A 21669-nucleotide genomic window follows, 5' to 3' on the forward strand; every position below is an offset into this window, starting at 1 on the left:
AAGTGCTACATACTTACATATAGATACTTATGTAATAGCATGGTGAGGGCTCTACACTGGTGGAATGTAATGATCGTAGTGCTTATGCTGTGACGTAAAATACATGATGACGTCATATTAACTGGTCCGCACACATGAACAAGACGACACCTCTGGCATGAACACTCCATTCAAACCCTGCAAAGACAAAAACGACAACATAGTTCTGTTCATTCTTAAACTTCAGAGAAAAGTATTTATTACAAGAACAACGCCACAGCATTTTCACCTGTGAAAGAAACAACAACCACTGTGAAGTATTGCAGTTTTCTTTGTACATCAAAAGGTTCACAAGTTGTGCATTTAATAGACCGACTTTAGGCATCAGCGTCGAAGACAATTCGGAACATTCAGATTTTGCTGGTTTGGGGGCAGAGAAAAGACCGTTAAGTTGCAGATTAGATTGAAAAGTTGACTCTCTTTGCTGACAGACTTTTATCTGTATTTAACCCATTTTAAAGACCTTTACAAGATAAAAATAACGTATTCAGATTTGCAAGTCTACTAAACAACTAACAGTTTGAAAGTGGTATGATTTTTTTTTAAAACAATTAAAATTAAATAAAGGAAGCACAGAAATACATGTTTTTTTTCCTTCTTTCGTCCAGCATTCATTTACAGTACCAGTGAGACATCACTTTATAAATAAATAAATAGGACCATCTTTCATTGCGCTCATTCAATATGTACACATGTATATATATGCACAGTCCTTGTAAACCCAGTTAAGTGGCCTGAAATGTCTCATTAATCCAATTTCATTACACAAATTATAGCTCGTGTTGTTACTGCTGCTAATATAACCATTTTGAAAGGCCCTGACACCAACAATCCTCCCCGTTTTTCCACTTTCGAATGAACTGTAGCGGAAGCCTTTAAATCGTGTTACATAGCGGTGTTTGTGCAGCTTTAAAAATCACTCCTTATCAATCTGAAAAGAGGCTTTTGATCAATTAGCAGCAGAACATTTTCTCCTGTGGACGATAGGCCTGTTTTTGCACTTATGACCACATTTGGATTGGTAGGCATGAATTGTACATTGAATTCAAATTGGCCAACATTCTCTCATTCTGATAACCATTCATGATGGCCATGTAGTGATTTTGTAACGAAAACATTCAAAACTTAAACCTGTGAGAATATTTTAAGGCAAAAGGGAATCGTCAAGGCAATTTTGTTGTTGTTGTTGTTGTTTTATCACCGATATTGCATAGCTAAGGCAGCCCAGGACGTCTTAATACACCAGCTATGTACATTGCCATCTTATATACACAATGCACCCACAATGCTCAGCGGGGGCACAAAAACATGTAGTTTGTATATTTACACATTCACTCTAAGCTGTACATGTCTATCACACAGTTTGGTTGGAGGCAAATAAGCACATTTATGTCAGTGATAATAACAGCCTAATGACCTTGAATGGATTTACTGCATCTAACAAAAAACATGTGTGTATTGGAAAATGTATGCTGAGTCCAATCCAGACTTCTAAAATGGAAGGGGGTGACTTGCAAGGCCAAAACAGACCACAAGAGGGCGCCAAAGTTGTATGTTCTGGACAGTTTTTAAACCTTCTGGCACTTGACCACACCCCTTCATGGGGCACATGGTTGCTCTGCAAATGTTACAAATAATTGGCAAAAATGTTCCTTTGGTAATAAATATTTTGGCTTGAGTGCAAAATAAAAGCAATGTGACATGCAATACAGTCTTTTTTTTTTTACCCAGTAGTCTCACATCCAAGCTTCAGTGTCTAAGCTCCCGGACTTGGCAGGGAAGGTGCGATCTTTGCAGCCCATGGCGGGAGAACAAGGTTGCGGACGAACCACATCGGTGATCAGGATGTTGCGAGGGCCACGGCGGGAGGTCTGAGGGGAGAGTGGCGGCGTGCGGCAGGGTGAGACCTGCGCGTCCCTGAAGCTGACAAGCGTCGGGATACGCGAGGGACTGTTTGCCGGCCCGTTGTCGGCGCGAGGTCTCATCTTTGTCAGCTTGTGCTTTGAAATCAAACTGTCGCTCTTCTTTAGCTCTTTTTTAGCGTGCGGCCCGTCTATAGACGTGTCGCCGTTGGCGAGGGGGGACGACGGCGGCGGGGATTCGGAGTGTGACTCGCTGAGGCTGAAGCACATGGAGGAGTTTTCGCTGGATGAATCCTGGAAGGAGCAGTCCTCGGACGGAGGGACGGTCTGTGGGGGCGGGACTCCATCGCTGTCATCGCTGTGTGCATCATACGGTAAGCTTAGATGGGGATTCTGTGGAGTTGTGCGCCAGCCGGGATCTGGTTGGCCCTCTGGAGGAGGACTGCCGTGGTCTCCATTCATAACTTGAGGAGCTCCCTGGTGGACAAGTCTTTTTGGGTCCTCCACGGATACGCTAGGAATGGCCGGGAGCTTCTTCAAACCAAACCCCCTCCAGTGTTCAGTCTCTCCTTGACCAAATGTGTGTGATCCCCCAAAGGTAAGTAGATTCAAGGGGTCTTCTAGGGGTCTTTTGGACTCCTTTAGGTTCGGCAGGGCACCTATCTTGGTGCCCGAGGAGGAAGAGGACGAGTTCGAGGAGGAATAAGCAGAATCTGTGATGTTGCAATCAGTGAGTGTTGGCACTGACTGAGTTCTAGGACAATGTAGGCCAATTCCTCTGGTTTGTCCTGTATTGGCTAAGTACTCGGCCTCCAAGCTGCGATACAGGTCTTGCTCTCTCTGGGGGTCCAGCGATGGAAGCATCTGGAGGCCCAATCCTTCCCCTTCAGGCTGTTGATGATCCAGCCCAGAACAGTTCCTACCGAGGCTTCGCCCGTTAGGCCGAGCGCCATGGGACAATCGGAGAGCGCGTGCGGGTTGATGGTGAGTATTCCGTGGGGAGGAATGAGGAGAACGGCGCCCCCCTGAAGTAACCGGGGGCAGCAGTCTGCCTTTTCCTGTGGATGGTGAGCGAGGAGGTCTAGGCGTGTTTACTGACTTTTTATTGGGGCTGTTTTGGACTCCTTTAATGGGGGAGTTGGAGCACGAGGATGATTGCCTCTTGGAGAACACACCGCTGATTCTAGGGGAAGAAGGAGGAATCTGTTTGTTGCGAAAGTCCTCCCGTCTCTCTGCCGGTAGAGGTTCCCTGTGGCAGGGACCAGGCCCTGCTATGACTTCAGTGGACCGAGTATGTGCAGGCACCTTACCCTGGCTGTGAGAGCGGGGAGCGTGGAACCTTCTGGGGCCTTCGTTTGCAAGGGATCGACCCCTCTCCGTGCGCGAGCCCCGTACGCCGTCGGAGGCTTGCGGCGGGCTAGGTTTCAGTACCGATGTGAGCGCCGAACGCTCCCGAGACTGACTACGGGCGCGGGGCAACGCGCTACGAGGGGAGCTCTGGTTCCCGGGCCTCTCGATCACATGCTTGCCCTCCTTGCGATTGACAAGGAGGACGACTTCTTCACTAGAGCGGGGTAGTGTCCCACCGAGGGAGGCGCGTCCACTTCCTCCTCCTTTGGAGGAAGCTGTGGAAGAGTCACTGTCTGCTGACAGACGACGGGTCACCGGCAGCTTTGTCTCCCTATTCCTGAAACATGAAGAGGAGAGACAATCATTAAATGTCCAATATTCAAGGATTCAAGAAGCTTTATTTGTCACACCCGTGCACATTTGCACACATAACACTCCCAGTAGACATTCACTTCTCATATTTCTTGCATCATGCTTGGTCTGAGTCATCCTTCGAGGAACCAACACACTTGTGGGGAATACACACTTGTGGGGAATTTCATGCTGCAGCATTTCCCACAGGACTGCAATCTATCTGTGGCGGTGGATATATAATGTCACTGTCTAACATGCATAATTAGCCATGATTGTTGTAACTTATGGGTTATATAGTTCATGTGTGAGGATCATTCATAATTTGCATGCTTGATTTAATTGCTGATAAATTAATCTATTAGTATTTACAGTTAAAGAGTTAAAAGGGCTGCGATGAGGTGGCGACTTGTCCAGGGTGTACTCAACCCTTCCGCCCGATTGTAGCTGAAATAGGCTCCAGCGCCCCCCGCGACCCCAAAGGGAATAAGCGGTAAAAAATGGATGGATGGAGTTAAAAGGGAATTGATTTCATTTATACATGTATTTGATATTGATTATTTGAGAAACACTGACACTGAATTGAGTTGTTTTCTACTTCATAGCCTAACAAAGGGTTAACTAAAATGCTGCATGTTCCACAATTCATTGCGGCAAACCGGATGTAAGAAAGACCGGGAGCAGGTGCATTGTGGTTGTTGAGATTGAGGATTACGGGCCTACGGGTGAATGAATGAACGACAGATAACAAGATAAAAGGATCATTTTGTACCGTTTTGTATGCCCATTTTTTTCTTATATAAAGTACAACTTTATTTACACATTTCCAACGTCCTGTCCAATACTTTTGATCGTAGTTAATCTACAATGATACATGTGCATTTAATTTTCAGACATTTTCATGTATTGTGGGAGGGACAAAAAGTGAGCAAAAATGTTTTTAAAAGCCAAACAAATATGTTTTGAAATTATGGTTGTCCCATTACCAATATATGGTACCAGTACCAAAATGTATTTTGATACTTTTTGATTCTTTAAAAAAATAAATAAACATTTTTGGCTTTATTTTAGCAAAAAATATTATGATGCATTTATAATGTTTCTTATTCCAATAAAATAACAATTTTGGCATTAAATAACATAGTAAACATTCTTGATAACTTCTCTTTTAGTATTAAGTGTTATGTTTGTTGTCTTCTCCCTGCCTTCTCTATTGGTTTGTCAGTTTCTTCCCCAGTCTTTTGTCCCCAACGAGGCACACCTGCTGCTAATCACTTCCTGGTAGCATTTAAGCGCGTCTCCACCAGCTGGTCCCTGCCGGTTATTGTTCCTGAACTCCGCTCTGACATGTGCTACCTTGATTCTGCTTCTCTGGTATGTTGCCTTCGCATATTTCTGTAATATTGACCTCGTTGTGTTTTTGTTTTCCTAGCCACCTTGTTTTGAGAGGACTAGTTTTTGCCACGCTGTGTGCGTCCTGACCTTTGCTCCGCCAACCTCTGAAAGAGACTACTTTTGTTATATTTCCCATGGTGTGCACTTTTGCCCCATCACCCTTAGTTACCATTTTGGACTTATTAAATATTTTCATTTTTTATCGCATACCTTGCCTCCATTCTCTGCATCCCGGGGTCCACCCTTGAACTCAATCTCAACATTAAGTCATGAAACAGGTTTGAAAGGCTCTTAATTTGGCTGCTGATGTATGCAGTAACATATTGTGTCATTTACCATTCTATTATCTTGTCAAAACTATGAGGGACAATCGGTAGAAATGGATGGATGGATGGATCTGGTTATTTTCTATTTCAACATGTTTATCTACAATTCTGTTAAAATGTAATAATCACTTATTCTTCTGGTTGATGATGATTGATAATAAATTGAACTGGAAATCTCATGTAAAAAATATACGACATAAAGTAGCAAGAAACACGTCAATAATGAATAAAGCGAAACATGTTCTAGACCAAAAATCACTTTATATTCTCTACTGCTCGCTAGTGTTACCATAACTGAGTTATTGTGTAGAAATATGGGGAAATAACTACAAAAGTACACTTCATTCATTAACGGTGTTACAAAAAAGATCAGTTAGAATAATACATAATGTTGGATATAGAGAACATACAAACCCTTTATTTATTGAATCAAAAATACTGAAATTCCACGACATAGTGAATTTGCAAACAGCTAAAATTATACACAAAGCAAACTATAAACTGCTACCCAAGAATATACAATTCTTCTCAAAAAAAGAGGAGAAATATAATCTTAGAGAAAAATGTAATTTAAAACATTTGTATGCACGTACAACACTTAAGACCTTCAGTATATCAGTATGTGTATCATGTCTGTGTAATCATGTTTTGTTTTCGTCATGTTTTGTTTTGTTTAGTTATTGGACTCTTTAGTTTCTGGCTTTTCACTCCCTTGTCTTGTTTCCATGGTTACCCATTAGTTTCACCTGTTCCACGTTTGGACTCATTGTGCACTCTTGTTTGTCACCATAGCAACCCATTAGTTTTCACCTGCCCTCACGACTCACGCACCTGTCTTTAATCATGTCACTATTATTTGTGCTCGACGTCTCAATCATTGGTATGTTTTCATCTACAAAACCATTCTGGGTATCACTCCATCTTATCTGTCTTGTCTTTTAACAAAGAAACAAGGAAGTCACAATCTTCGTTCAATGAATGTTCTGCAATTTGTCGTCCCCAAAGTAAGAACTGAACTGGGCAAGAAAGCATTTAGGTTTTCAGCACCGAAGGCTTGGAATAACCTACAATCGAACATTAAACTTCAAACCCTAGTTACGTTGAATGAGTTTAAAGCTTCTGTGAAAGGACTGCAGTCTACCTTGTCTGTATGCACATGTGTCATGTGAGCAAGTTTTTATGTTGTAAATGTGATGTTTTATGTATTTGTTTACTGTTTTTAATGTAACCTTGCTGCTGCCCTCTTGGCCAGGTCTCCCTTGGAAAAGAGATCTTTGATCTCAATGGGATTTTACCTGGTTAAATAAAGGCTAATAATAATAATAATAATAATTTAAACCCATTGTTGCCAGGAAGTGTCCCTGGCGACACCATACCCCTGACTTTCTGCTTCTCACTCTGTTTACGTCTGCGCACTTCATGCCATGTCAAGTAAGTTTTTTCTATTCATGCCACAGTTAGCGACTTTTGTTCATGTCCATAGTTTTTTGCCCACGTGCAAGTCTTTTTGTTTCGTTAGTCAAGTTTGTACTTCCGCCTTGAGCGCGCTTTTTGTTCCTTTGTTAGTGTAAAATAAATAATGTCTTTACCTTCACGCCTTGCCCGCGCCAACTTTCATTTGCATTCCGGGAAAACAAACCCCAAAGTCCAAGTCTTGACAATGTGGAATTAAATTATGGAATGGATTAAGCAAAGCAATCAAACAATGTACTAATATGATCCACTTCAAGAAACTCTTCAAACTTAAAATGTTTACAAAGTACAAAGAAGAAGAACCATGATAAACATTCTGAATTTATTTCATCCATCCATTCATTTTCAAAATAATCTTACTCATCTCACCATATGAAATATAACTTACTTCACCGAGTATTATTTATTTATTTTATATTGTGATTACTTATGGAGTATATTGTGAATAAATTGAGAACAGGAAGTGAACAAAAGTTTTAGCAACTGTTATGTAAAAGAAAAGGGGGTAGGATTAAGTAAACTCTGCTTCTTCCTACTCCTTTTCGAACATGTTGAAAAGAGAAACTGGAAATTGTGATGTATCATGTTGTATGCATGCATGTTCGAAATAAACTCAAACTCAAACTCAAACTCAAACTCTGTTGTTTGATACTTGACATTAATTTGAGGTGATACCACAAATGTTGGTATCAATCCAATACCAAGTCGTCACAGGAGCATACATTGGTCATATTTAAAGTCCTCCTGTGTCCAGGGACTTATCTCCTGAGTTTATAAACAATTTTTAAAAAATGACAAAAGTTTCTGTGATAATAAAAAATATCGATATAATCATTGTAGTATCGACTATATACGGCTCTTTTACTTGGTATCGTTACTGGAGGTGGGAGAAATAATCGATTTTTAGATGCATCACAATTCGGACATGGACGATTACAAAATTGATGAGTAAACGTCAATAATCGATAATCGATTTATTTATTGTAAATAAAGTAATGAAGACATTTCTAAAATTTGGCTGACTGCAGCCTCACTAAGAGATTAGTCCAACTCCTTTATTATACGGCACTTATGTTCCAGTTTTGCACACATTTCCATGAATGTGATGGAAATTTCTTATCAAAAATGCACAGTTTTTAAATGTTGCAAGTGATAAATGCTTATTTAGTGAAACAAAAAGACATTTAAAACTGCATTTACACACATAAATTAAAATGCATCAATAACTGATTTTTAATCGAATCGTAGCTCCTGAATCGTGATGATCCCAAAGAATCCCACCTTTAATCGCTACAGTCTATATTTGTATAGATCCACTCATTTGTTTACATTCAGGAGGGCTAGCTTGCTGTTAGCTTCTATATCCTCTTACGGTGTGTAGTGAAGTATGTTCAGCTTTTCCTCGTCCTGCAGGGATAATACTTGTTAAAAAACACAGTTTATTTGTCACCATGAAGGCGAGGGTTAAATGATTTAGAAGTCGCTAAAACACTGATGACTGCGGATTGACGTTAGCCGCTAGCTAGCTATGTTTTAGCGCACCGCTCTATTGTTAGTTTTGAAGCCAAACATGTTCATTCTCCCTTTTCAGTCTCCACTCAATGCCTGCTTGTAAGTGCTCTGTGCGTGTGCTTTGACTAACATGCGCCTTTGCTCGTATTACAAGCAATGTAACGGCGAGACGGCGTGCCGTCATGTCCGTAAAAACATTTTCAGAGGCAATATAGTACCTATTTTAATTAATTAGTACCGCGGTCCTTTATTAGTACAGTATACCGTACAACCCTATTAGAAATACAAATGTAACTTTCTTTTGTTGCTTCTTTTAGTGTTTTCCTCTACGTCACGACCATACTTGCCAACCTTGAGACCTCCGAATTAGGGAGATTATTTTATTTTATATATATATATATATATATATAAATAAAATAAATACTTGAATTTCAGTGTTCATTTATTTACACATGTACACACACATAACACTCCTCTACTCATTGTTGTATTTGAAAGTGCAATGCTTTGCAGCCAGTAGCACAGCCTTTGAAGGAGCATAGGTTTGGGCAGCATCTGTGAAATTTAATTTGCAGGAAAGGAGTGAGTTTAGGGTTGAATTGTCCATCCTATTGCTTCTCTGACCGTTCATGAGTGACTATATCCATTTGTCCACCGTGTTCAATGGAGAAGTCTGATCTACAAAATTTGCAGGCAGCATACCCCTTCCCCTTCGAGCTGTTATGGATGAACTGAAATTCTTGTTTTCAATCATTTTGGAACTTGCAAGCATACTTCTTCTTCTTACTCGTCGTCGCCATGACTGTCTCTTCTACGTTCTTCTGCTTCGTCTCCTTCTTATTGTGTGTGCAGTTGTGCATCCGGCTTGTCCTGCAGTGCCATAGCCGCCATGTACAGTTGGAACTGCTGCTTGAAGGTGCGCCAATTGCTGTCGACATTTCCACTCAGGGGGGGGGGGATGTTGTAACAAATAATATTTCTATTAAATAGGCTTTACTTTGCATTTTAATTAACGTGGGATTATTTTTTTGTATTTAGAAATAATAGTACCACCTTTTTTTCTCTTTTTTTTTTTTTTTCTCTCCAACATTTGTGGCACTTGCGTGGCGCCCCCTGATGGACGGCGCCCTTAGCATTTGCCTATACGGCCTATGCCACGGGCCGGCCCTGCCTGGTACCATGTTATGTTATTGTTTTAAATAACACATCGTTGGATGACTTGTAGAACTGTCTTTTTAATCACAATCACATATTACAAACGCTACTTCAACACTCGTGCGTACAAGGTGTGTTCCTCTCTATAGAGTCCTACCTCACACATACTATATATTGGTTCCTAGTCATTTGTAGAATCTTACTACCACCATGTGGTCAAACACTATCATTACACTCTCCAAAAGCCGTAGATGTTATAACGTGACTGGGCCGGCACGCTGTTTATATGGAGGAAAAGCGGACGTGACGACATGCTGTCCTCACTCAGGTCCGCATATTGTTGTCCGGCTGGAAATCGGGAGCAATTCGGGAGAATAGTTGTCCCGGGAGATTTTCGGGCACTGGAATTCGCGAGTCTCCCGGAAAATTAGGGAGGGTTGGCAAGTATGGTCACAACTTATGGAGCCGCCTGTGAGTAGGAATGGGTATCAAATTTGCTTTACCTAAAATCAAAAGGTGCTATCTTGTCTGTCTCCCCTAGAGGGGGGTGTTACCCACATATGCGGTCCTCTCCAAGGTTTCTCATTGTCATTCACATCGACGTCCCACTGGGGTGAGTTTTTCCTTGTCCTTATGTGGGCTTTGTACCGAGGATGTCGTTGTGGCTTGTGCAGCCCTTTGAGACACTTGTGATTTAGGGCTATATAAATAAACATTGATTGATTGATTGATTGATATCTTTGTTGCGCGTGACGCTACGCCCGGTTGCAGACTAAACAACGGCTTAAACATTGGCGGGGAAACAAGCACTCAAGCAGCACTCAGAGCAGACTCAGTAGGACAGCCTTTAGGTAATGTCGCAATTGTCTGTGCCAACAAAGCAAGTATGCCTGATAGAAAACAAAATGCGCTAGCTCAATGCTAATTTACATTGGATTTGCCATAGACACGCTACTAATTAGCATTAAAGTAAAAGTACCAATGATTGTCACACACACACTAGGTGTGGCGAAATTATTTTCTGCATTTGACCCATCACCCTTGATCACCCCCTGGGAGGTGAGGGGAGCAGTGAGCAGCAGTGGTGGCCGCGCCCGGGAATCATTTTTGGTGATTTAACCCCCAATTCCAACCCTTGATGCTGAGTGCCAAGCAGGGAGGTAATGGGTCCCATTTTTATAGTCTTTGGTATGACTCGGCCGGGGTTTGAACTCACAACCTACCGATCTCAGGGCGGACACTCTAACCACTAGGCCACTGATTTTACATGGCGATTTCAACACCCGTAAATTTGGTAAGTTGTCGGGAGTTTTAAGGACAAACTACATTCCCAGTCAGTCCCATTATAATTAATTTATGTTCCGTCAAATCTATTTGTGGTGGTCCAAATGTATTTGTGGTGGGCAACCACAAATAAATACATGTCTAAAAATACTGTCCAACAATAAAAGCGAGCTTTATGACAACCTGACTGATGACATTGCAGTCTGACTAACCGAGCCAAGGCTCAGGGTTTCTCGGTACAGTGGGCCATGACGGCCAGGGGGATTACCGTTAGGATGAGAACAAGTGGGACAGGATTAGAACTAAACACACAGTACTGCTATTTCTCAATTAGGCCCTGTTCTACTGCAATGCACCGGTGGGAGCGTCCACTCTGACTGTATAATCACTTGGAGTAATGAGAGCTGTGAGTGAAGGTTGATGTGGAAATTGCAAGTACTCATATTGTATATCATGAACATTTAGCCTATTTCTTATCTGCTCGTGATCAAAAACATCCAGGTATTTCAATTGTATTCTAATATTCTGTGATTTGATAATACAGTCTATATATTAGGGGTGTGCAAACTTTTTACACCGAGGGCCGCGTACAAAAGAATGACATAAAGCTGAGGGCCACTTTGATACATTTTGTATATTAAAAATGCCAAAACTAATTCAATGTACATCAGAACACTGTGAAACATGTCATTATAAATTTAAAGCAACTTACTGGATAATAAATGCATTGCTTTCTCAGTAACATTTACAGTGATTTACTGTGAAATATCAACAGCAATTGTATGTATAAGCAGTTAATTACAATAAATCTGCAACTTATGACTTTTTTATCCTGCATTACCATGAGCAAATGCAACAAAATTTCGTTCTTATCTGTACTGTAAAGTTTAAATTTGAATGACAACAAAAAGGAAGTCTAAGTCTAAAGTTACAACAATATGCTGTAACCACACAGTTGTGATTTTTAAGTTAATAACAATAAAATGAAATGTTTATACTGTCACGTCATAGTTGTTATTAAACAGTTAATTACAATACAGTTACAACTATGCTTTAACTTCACAGTTGGGATTTTAAAGTTAGTTAGAATAAATGACATATACTGTAACATCACAGTTGTTATTAAACAGTTAATTACAATTCAGTTATAACCATATGCTGTGACTTCACACTTGTGGTTTTTAAGTTAATTGCAATAAAATGACATGTTTATGCTGTAACATCACAGTTGTTATTAAACAGTTAATTACAAAAATGCACAACTATATGCTGTAACTACATACAATACAATAAAATCACAACTACCTATTTATGCAGTAACTTCACAATTTTAATGTTATAGTTAATTATAATAATGTTAAATTGGTTAACATCCCAGGTGTACAGTTAATTACAGCGTTTTAGTGCAGAATTATAGTGTGTATCCTAAAATATTTGAAAACAAATCATTGTTATCTTTGCGTTTGTGCTAAGGGTGACAAAGCAAATATTGTGAGTGTCATATCCATATATGACATATAAATAACGGCATTATATGATAACGGTGTTACTAACTCTGTTACTTTGACTAGCAACGAGTAATCTAATTAATTACTTTCATGTGCGTTACAATGCTGTTAGCGAAACGTTTGTTGTAACGTTGTGGTTGTATGTCAACAAGACAGCATCAGTAGCACAGCAAGTTGGGAGCAGGATATATATTTTTACTACAGAAAGCACCAACTACCACCACTCTAAGACGAACGTGATGGCAAAAAGAAGGAGGCAACATCACACAGCACACAACATGTAAGCACACGCGCATATATGCTACTATTACTTTGAGGGAATAATGAACACCAAATCAATGATTGAGGTGACGTGCATGCAATACTACAATACCCCGTTTGTGGACCAGGGGACTACAGACATCGGAGCACATTTAATTTCTTTATTAACGAGCGCTTACATAATCCACTGAAAAAATTAAACAGAGCTGCCGTCACTGCCCGCAAACTGCGGGTCTGAGCTAACAAACACAGCTGAGCTCATGCTGCTCTGTCTGGGCGCTGATGTCGCACGTCACTTAGCAACAGGCACTGCCTTTCAAAGGCACATACATACACACTATTGCGTTTGGAAGGCATAGCTGCGATGTTTGTGTTCTCTCGAATGCTGTTTTAATTCTTTAAGGTAGGACAAAAAATACAAAAACTCAGATGCTAAACAAGCGTGGATAGTATAGAATAGTCACCAAGGGTGAACAGCAAGGAAGTCGAGAATACGGAAAAAACACTTAAGCGTGGAGAAGACAGGACGAAGCGCAAGTGTCGTCAAGAGCGAGTATTGACCCAGCGACTTGTGCTGGGTGACTGAAACATCATAAAGGGGAGTGATTAACCAAAACAGCTGGTGGGAACACTAATTACTACAACAAGGGCAGGTGTGGCGAATTACTGTCCATGGAAGCCAAAAGTAAACGAAAGGAAAGAGGGTAGAGCACGGAAACAGACTAAAACATAGAAAAAAAGCCACAAAACATACTGTAAATCAAGCCATGACCCACGGATCATGACACACACTCTGATTTCATGAAACATCCTGACTGCACATGTTAGATATTTGACTCTTTTTTTTTAAAGTAAAACAAAACTTACTTTCCCTCAGTATAAATTATACTTATTAAAGAGTAATCCCCTTAGTAATTCAATTACTTTTTTGGCAAAGTAACGAGTAACTATAATTAATTACTTTTTAGAAGTAATTTTCCAAACAGTGGTCTATAACAGTGTTTTTCAACCTTTTTTGAGCCAAGGCACATTTTTTGCGTTGAAAAAATCCAGAGGCAGACCACCAGCAGAAATCATTAAAAAATGAAACTCAGTTGACAGTAAAAAGTCGTTGTCGCAATTGTTGGATATGACTTAATCATAACCAACCATGCATCACTATAGCTCTTGTCTCAAAGTAGGTGTGCTGTCACGATCTGTCACATCACGCCGTGACTTATTTTGAGTTGTTTGCTGTTTTCCTGTGTGTAGTGTTTTAGTTCTTGTCTTGCGCTCCTATTTTGGTGGCTTTTTCTCTTTTTTTGGTATTTTCCTGTAGCAGTTTCATGTCTTCTTTTGAGCGATATTTCCCGCATCAACTTTGTTTTAGCAATCAAGAATATTTCAGTTGTTTTTATCCTTCATTGTGTGAACATTGTTGACTGTCATGTCATGATCGGATGTACATTGTGGACACTGTCTTTGCTCCACAGTAAGTCTTTGCTGTCGTCCAGCATTCCGTTTTTGTTTACTTTGTAGCCAGTTCAGTTTTAGTTTCGTTCTGCATAGCCTTCCCTTAACGCAGTGGTTCTTAACCTGGGTTCGATCGAACCCTAGGGGTTCGGCGAGTTGGCCTCAGGGGTTCGGCGGAGCCTCCGCCGCGGAGGTCAAAACACACCCGACTCATCATGTATATAAAAACTTCTCCCTATCGGCGTATTATGGATACGGCGACAGCAGAAGTCACACTGATTTGCTGGTGTGTCATTTGTTGGGAGTTCACGCACTGTGTTGGCACTGTGTTCATGCACAGTTCATTTTGTGGACCAGTAAAAAAACATATAACTTTGTCTTGAATTTGAAAAAAAAATAACATTTTATTTTTCACTAAAAAACGGTTCGGTGAATGCGCATATGAAACCGGTGGGGTTCGGTACCTCCAACAAGGTTAAAGGGGAACATTATCACAATTTCAGAAGGGTTAAAACCATTAAAAATCAGTTCCCAGTGGCTTATTATATTTTTCGACGTTTTTTTCAAAATTTTACCCATCACGCAATATCCCTAAAAAAAGCTTCAAAGTGCCTGATTTTAACCATCGTTATATACACCCGTCCATTTTCCTGTGACGTCACATAGTGATGCCAATACAAACAAACATGGCGGAAAGAACAGCAAGCTATAGCGACATTAGCTCGGATTCAGACTCGGATTTCAGCGGCTTAAGCAATTCAACAGATTACGAATGTATTGAAACGGATGGTTGTAGTGTGGCGGAGAGTAGCGAAAACGAAATTGAAGAAAAAACTGAAGCTATTGAGCCATATCGGTTTGAACCGTATGCAAGCGAAACCGACGAAAACGACACGACAGCCAGCGACACGGGACAAAGCGAGGACAAATTCGGCGATCGCCTTCTAACCAACGATTGGTATGTGTTTGTTTGGCATTAAAGGAAACTAACAACTATGAACTAGGTTTACAGCATATGAAATACATTTGGCAACAACATGCACTTTGAGAGTGCAGACAGCCCAATTTTCATCAATTAATATATTCTGTAGACATACCCTCATGTCAGCAGGCCAGGGAAGCTAGGGTCGATATTCTTCTCTTGATCATCTTCGGGATGGTGTGAGCCAAGACATCCAGGGGGTTTAGCTCGCTCGTCTGCGGGAACAAACTGCCGCCATTGCTTGCCGTGCTACCGAGGTCCTTTGTCCCTGAATTGCTCACACACTCCGGCAGATTCAATGGGGGTCTGGCGGCAGATTTCTTTGACTTTATCGTTGGAAATGCATCTGCTTTGAGTGTCGCAGGATATCCACACATTCTTGCCATCTCTGTCGTAGCATAGCTTTCGTCGGTAAAGTGTGCGGAACAAACGTCCAATTTCTTGCCACTTTCGCATCTTTGGGCCACTGGTGCAACTTGAATCCGTCCCTGTTCGTGTTGTTACACCCTCCGACAACACACCGACGAGGCATGATGTCTCCAAGGTACGGAAAACAGTCGAAAAAACGGAAAATAACAGAGCTGATTTGACTCGGTGTTTGAGAAAATGGCGGATTGCTTCCCGATGTGACATCACAACGTGACGTCATCGCTCCGAGAGCGAATATTAGAAAGGCGTTTAATTCGCCAAAATTCACCCATTTAGAGTTCGGAAATCGGTTAAAAAAATATATGGTCTTTTTTCTGCAACATCAAGGTATATATTGGCGCTTACATCGGTCTGGTGATAATGTTCCCCTTTAAGAACCACTGCGCTTAACGTCAATGCCTTTTCTTAGGGGCACTCACCTTTTGTTTATTTTTGGTTTAAGCATTTGATACCTTTTTACCTGCACACTGCCTCCCGCTGTTTCCGACATCTACAAAGGTAGGACAACCGTGTAATACTCTTCCATATCAGTAGGCTGCCACCTACTGATATGGAAGAGTATTACACGGTTACTCTACCGAGCTCTAGACAGCACCGACACTCATCAACAACACATCATTTGCAGACTATAATTACTGGTTTGCAAAAAATATTTTTAACCCAAATTAGATAATCTCCCACGGCCCATCAGACTATATCTCATATATAAAATACACCTATATTCAGAACATGTCGAGGGCCAATCAAAAACTAGCTGTGGGCCGAAAATGGCCCCCGGGCCATATATGTGGATTGCTTGTTTTATGCCTGTAAATGAATAATCCACAGGAATTTAATTGATGAGCAGGCGTGGCAAGCCAGTCCACCTGTTGACCTACTTTCACGGTGAGCTTTGAACAGTTGTCCAGGGATAGTTGGCCCATTACAATTTCTCTGGTCTGGAATCCAACAGCCACTCTGACTTAATTAGAGCTCGTTCTTGCCGTTACAACAACTGTTCTAAGTCACTGCTAAATACAGAAATGAACATCAACATTGACCCGAAGCCAAAATAAACACATATTTGTAAATTATAAGGCTAGTATGACTTTAACTTTATGTATAAATCTAATTCTCTTTACACACAACAGACGACTGCTAATCCGTCTTTTGTCACCACTATCCCATCACTCGTGTGCCACTTCAGAAATATATCATGAGCCGAAATACAGACCATCATCCTCCAGTGAGTCTGAACAAGTACCGTATTTTTCGGAGTATAAGTCGCACCGGAGTATAAGTCGCACCTGCCGAAAATGCATAATAAAAAAGGAAAAAACCATATATAAATCGCACTGGAGCCCGGCCAAACTATGAAAAAAACTGCGACTTATAGTCCGAAAAATACGGTTAATGAAAAGGACTTTGCGAGAAAAGACAGCATGTTGATGAATATTCTCCACAGGAAGGTGCTGAAGAGCGGCGGTTTGTGTGGGATTTATCAAGGCAATGTCACCTGAGATTAGATAAATCTGTTCTGGTTTAACCTAATCTGCTTCCTGGCATTTGCACTTGCCGTGCATATGTTCGATTCTTTCTCTCTGTCTGCACGTGCGGGCGGCACAAAAGCGCAAATGATGACCTGGGAGAGATTACCGCTATCATGACAGCGCTTTAATCCGCACACGGTACTGGCACACACCTGACAGGGTTGAAGGGGCGTGGTTCCGAGCGGTCTCTGGGCGGCCGTGGAAGAACAATACGAGGTTCGGGTTCAGCAGAGGAGTTCTGAGGGTGGCCCGGCTTTGCGGAGGAAGAAGAGGCACACGGTCCGCAGGAGGTCACTTTGTAGGGCGCCATGCCGTCGTTGCGCCAGTGTGGACCGGGGCTTGTGGAGCGGGACGAATGCGCACTGGAGGACTTGCTCTGGGCTCCCTGGCCTTGACCTTTGGCCTGATGGTAGCGATGGGCTATGGTAGAAAAGTAACATTCAGTACAGAAACCAATCAAAGAAAAACAACAGTTTTTTATTTGCAGTACACGTGTTAATATGCTTATATATAACCGACGGCGTTTCTGGGTGTTGTTGATAAATGGCATTCGCTTTGCATAGTAGAGTTTTAACTTGCACTTACAGATGTAGCGACCAACTGTAGTTACTGACAGTGGTTTTCTGAAGTGTTCCTGAGCGCATGTGGTGATATCCTTTACACACTGATGTCGCTTTTTGATGCAGGTCAAGGGGATTCAATGTTGGTTTTCGGCCTTGCTGCTCACGTGCAGTGATTTCTCCAGATTCTCTGAACCTTTTGATGATATTACGGACCGTAGATGGTGAAATCCCTAAATTCCTTGCAATAGCTCGTTGAGAAATGTTGTTCTTAAACTGTTCGCCAATTCGTTCACGCATTTGTTCACAAAGTGGTGACCCTCGCCCCATCCTTGTTTGTAAATGACTGAGCATTTCATGGAAGCTGCTTTTATACCCAAACATGGCACCCACCTGTTCCAAATGAGCCTGTTCACCTGTGGGATGTTCCAAATAAGTGTTTCAGGAGCATTCCTCAACTTTCTCAGTCTTTTTTGCCACTTGTGCCAGCTTTTTTGAAACATGTTGCAGGGATTAAATTCCAAATGAGCTAATGTTTAAAAAAAATAACAAAGTTTACCAGTTCGAACCTTAAGTATATTGTCTTTGCAGTCTATTCAATTGAATATAGGTTGAAAAGGATTTGCAAATTATTGTAGTCTGTTTTTACTTACCATTTACACAATGTGCCAACTTCACTGGTTTTGGGTTTTTTATATTCGGGTCCTCATTTAAAAAGGAACCACACTTTTTTGCCCATCATCCAAAGTCCTTATGTGAGACAAGAACACAAATGTATTTCTCTTTTCTGTGCATATAAATAGTAAATTAAATTGCTAGCATGGCTTTGTGTTGCCCTAAACAAGATTTTGTTATTGGCTCGATTTTGGTCTGTAAGATGACTTTATTTATTGTTATTATAATTAGACTCCTGAAGGACCTCAACCCCACTCTAAATGATTGCAAGTAGCTTTTTAAAACACACGGCAAGCCTTAATAAGGTTTTTACATGCAGCTTTTAATGTCTCCAAGATATGTGATTCATGAGGAACAGGGGTGTCAAACTTGTTTCATTGCAGTTATAGCTGCTCTCCTTGTGAATATATATCAGTTATAATGTTATTATGTTATTATGCAATTCGCAATGGATTTGATTAGTCAATTTTTGATGTACAAATTGATTGATAACTTACTTGCTTTTGAAATTATAAGTCATGGGGACAAGCATTTTATTCTAACAAAAATGTTTGGAATTTTTGGTAATAATATAGAGGGGTCACAACTTTTTCCAACAAGGGCCACATACTAAAAGGTCAAAGTATGAGAGAACCATTTAATTTTTTTTTTTTTTTTACAGAAATGCTAAAAACGGACATTGGATATGTTTAAAAACAAACCTAATGTCAGATTTGTGTTACAGGTGACAAAGTGTACTATTGTTCGTTAGTACACTAGAAAGAAAAAACAACAAAATAAAAAAAAGAGCAAACAAACTAACAGAATGAAAAAAAGCATAAATGTTTATACGAATAACTAATAATAATACATTGTTACTAAGTCACAAATGTGACCCTAAGTTTTGTCTTTAAGTACTGGAAATATCATGTCCTTTCTTATCTTTTTTAACCAAAATTAAAAAAAAAAAAAAAAATAGCCCCCGCATACTTTGACTTTTGGGTATGAGACATTTGGTGGAAAAAGTTTGGACACGCCTGAGTTACCGTATCACATGTTTAGATTTTTATTATTATTTTTACTGTTATTATTTTATTGAACAATATGCTTCAGGCCAGCAAAACTGCACTTTGGACACCCCAGTGTTAATATAATGTTTTTTGCTTGGCCAGGTTGTTCTAAATATTTAAAAGACATGCAACTGTATGCAGTACGTGCAAATTTTCTGTCCAAATTGAAAGAACGAATACATTTATTAAGAAAGATGAAGTGCTTTAATCATACACATAATTTGCAGGCTTTCGCGGGCCAGATCTTGCCTCTGGGCCTTGAGTTTGACACATGTGATGTAGAATTATAATTACAGGATAACAATTATCATAATAATACATCATTATTATAATTATATTTATGAGTGCATCTACTTGGAATTAACCCCCCCTTGTCTTTAAAAAATAGCGATGCCTCTGTTTTGAACTTCAATCAGGGTTCCTTGAACGCACCACAGTCACTTGCCATGAGATGCAAGTCATCAATCAAACACTTTTATGTTAAAATACTGAACAGATGTTTACCTTATCCCAATTAACATCTGTTCAGTATTTTAACATAAAAGTGTTCGATTCAATGAAACAATAGAACATACGTAATCATTAAAATACTGATCAGATGTTTACCTTATCCCAATAAACATCTGTTCAGTATTTTAACATAAAAGTGTTTGATTGTGAGGCATTAAAAGTCACAAAATGCAACGGGTCCATCAGACCCACAAACGCTGGCTGAGTAACAACAATATGAACATTACTCAAGGGTTAAACAGTTAATAATTCTATTTTTAAATTTTTAAATTAGAATTGACAAAATAGAATTATTCATGCTAAAGTTAAAAGTCAATGACTAAATATAAATAAATACATCATAAAACTAGGGACATTTCTAGAAATACAACTTTAAATCTTGGCAAATGGCAAATAATTTGCGGTGTAGCTGGCTCCTCGCTAGAGATCGGAGGAGCAGTGTGAGCAAAGCAATGCGTCACTACGCCAGAAAAGTAGTTCCTCTGCATCAGAAAACAAGATATAACAACTCTACAGCAGTTATAACAATTGGATCGTTTTTAAATGTTACATTATAAAATAAAGTGTTATTATCCAACAATTAACATTAATAAACACACACAAAAGTGCAGAAGATTGGTACAGTTAAGTACCGGTATCAATTCCCAGGTACCGGGAATTGGTACCATATTGGTTGAAATGTGAGCGGTACATATCCCTAATCAGAAGTCTCTTCATGGGTGGTATATGTTTAAATGTTGTCTTGTTTTAAGCAGGGTTTGTTTGTTTTTTTCACAAAACGTCTTATATACATGAGCTATGAAAAAACGGCATTATATATTCAATCAATCAATCAATCAATCTTTATTTATATAGCCCTAAATCACAAGTGTCTCAAAGGGCTGCACAAGCCACAACGACATCCTCGGTACAAAGCCCACATATTAAGATGACTTTATACTGTAATAACCATGTGTGTAACAATATAATAATATATCCCATGTAATATATTTAAAATCAGAGCACATTTACATTAAGGAAAAATTTGTTTAATCGCACATACGTGTAATTTATCGCGCGCTCGAGTGTCTGCTGCTGGGCGAAGTGAAACCAAAATTTGTAAGTAAATTTAATTTTCTGTCGCTAATTAAACTTTAAAACATGACATAATGTTGCACATTGATGTACATGTACGAGACAGCTGTGACTGACAGTTTAACATGGGGACGGCGTGGCGCAGTGGAAGAATGGCCGTGCGTGACCCGAGGGTCCCTGGTTCAATCCCCACCTAGTACCAACCTCGTCATGTCCGTTGTGTCCTGAGCAAGACACTTCACCCTTGCTCCTGATGGGTGCTGGTTAGCGCCTTGCATGGCAGCTCCCTCCATCAGTGTGTGAATGTGTGTGTGAATGGGTAAATGTGGAAGTAGTGTCAAAGCGCTTTGAGTACCTTGAAGGTAGAAAAGCGCTATACAAGTACAACCCATTTATCATTTATCATTATAACATGTAATTGTGACAAATATAAACATTTATTTGTTAAATTTGTTCCCTTAAAACACTATTTGTAACTTCAATGTCGCTATAACTTGGTTGATATGCAGATCACGGCATGTAAATGGAGCATTTTTGGCAGTGTTTTGATGTTTTTAGACGGCTTTATAGGTGGACTAGATGAATCCTATCACCTGCACCGTTAGCCGCCGCCTCCTACTAGCAGTTTTTCACTATTTAGAAAAAAGAGAAAGACGTGTGTTCTTGACTCACATAGGGATTGTGGATGATGGGCAACATTTCCCTTTAAAGTGTGCTCTTGACCTATGTGGTCAACAATGTAACACAAGTAAAAATAATTGCAAGTTGCGTCAGTTGTCCAGACGTGCATGACTTCATCACACTGGACGGGCTTCTAAAGAGTAATAATAATAAGTAGAAGTTAAAGCACATTTTCCATTACAAACTTGGACGAATGAGTTTTTGGCTGGCGT

General features: G+C 40.2%; 1 protein-coding gene across 1 annotated transcript in view; it reads right to left on the reverse strand.

Annotated features, from left to right (window-relative positions):
• Positions 1-220: 220 nt before the first annotated feature.
• The window catches only part of gas2l1 (growth arrest-specific 2 like 1), an 85097-nt gene continuing 63648 nt past the window's right edge, over positions 221-21669 (reverse strand). The window contains exons 4-5 of the mRNA XM_061986339.1: positions 17061-17328; positions 221-3588 (exon numbers count right to left, since the gene is read on the reverse strand). Of these exons, the coding sequence (XP_061842323.1) occupies positions 1776-3588; positions 17061-17328 (2081 nt within the window). The 3' untranslated portion in view covers positions 221-1775. The remainder of the gene's footprint in view (positions 3589-17060; positions 17329-21669) is intronic.

This window comes from Nerophis lumbriciformis, linkage group LG12, assembly GCF_033978685.3.
Source record: "Nerophis lumbriciformis linkage group LG12, RoL_Nlum_v2.1, whole genome shotgun sequence".
NCBI lineage: Eukaryota > Metazoa > Chordata > Actinopteri > Syngnathiformes > Syngnathidae > Nerophis > Nerophis lumbriciformis.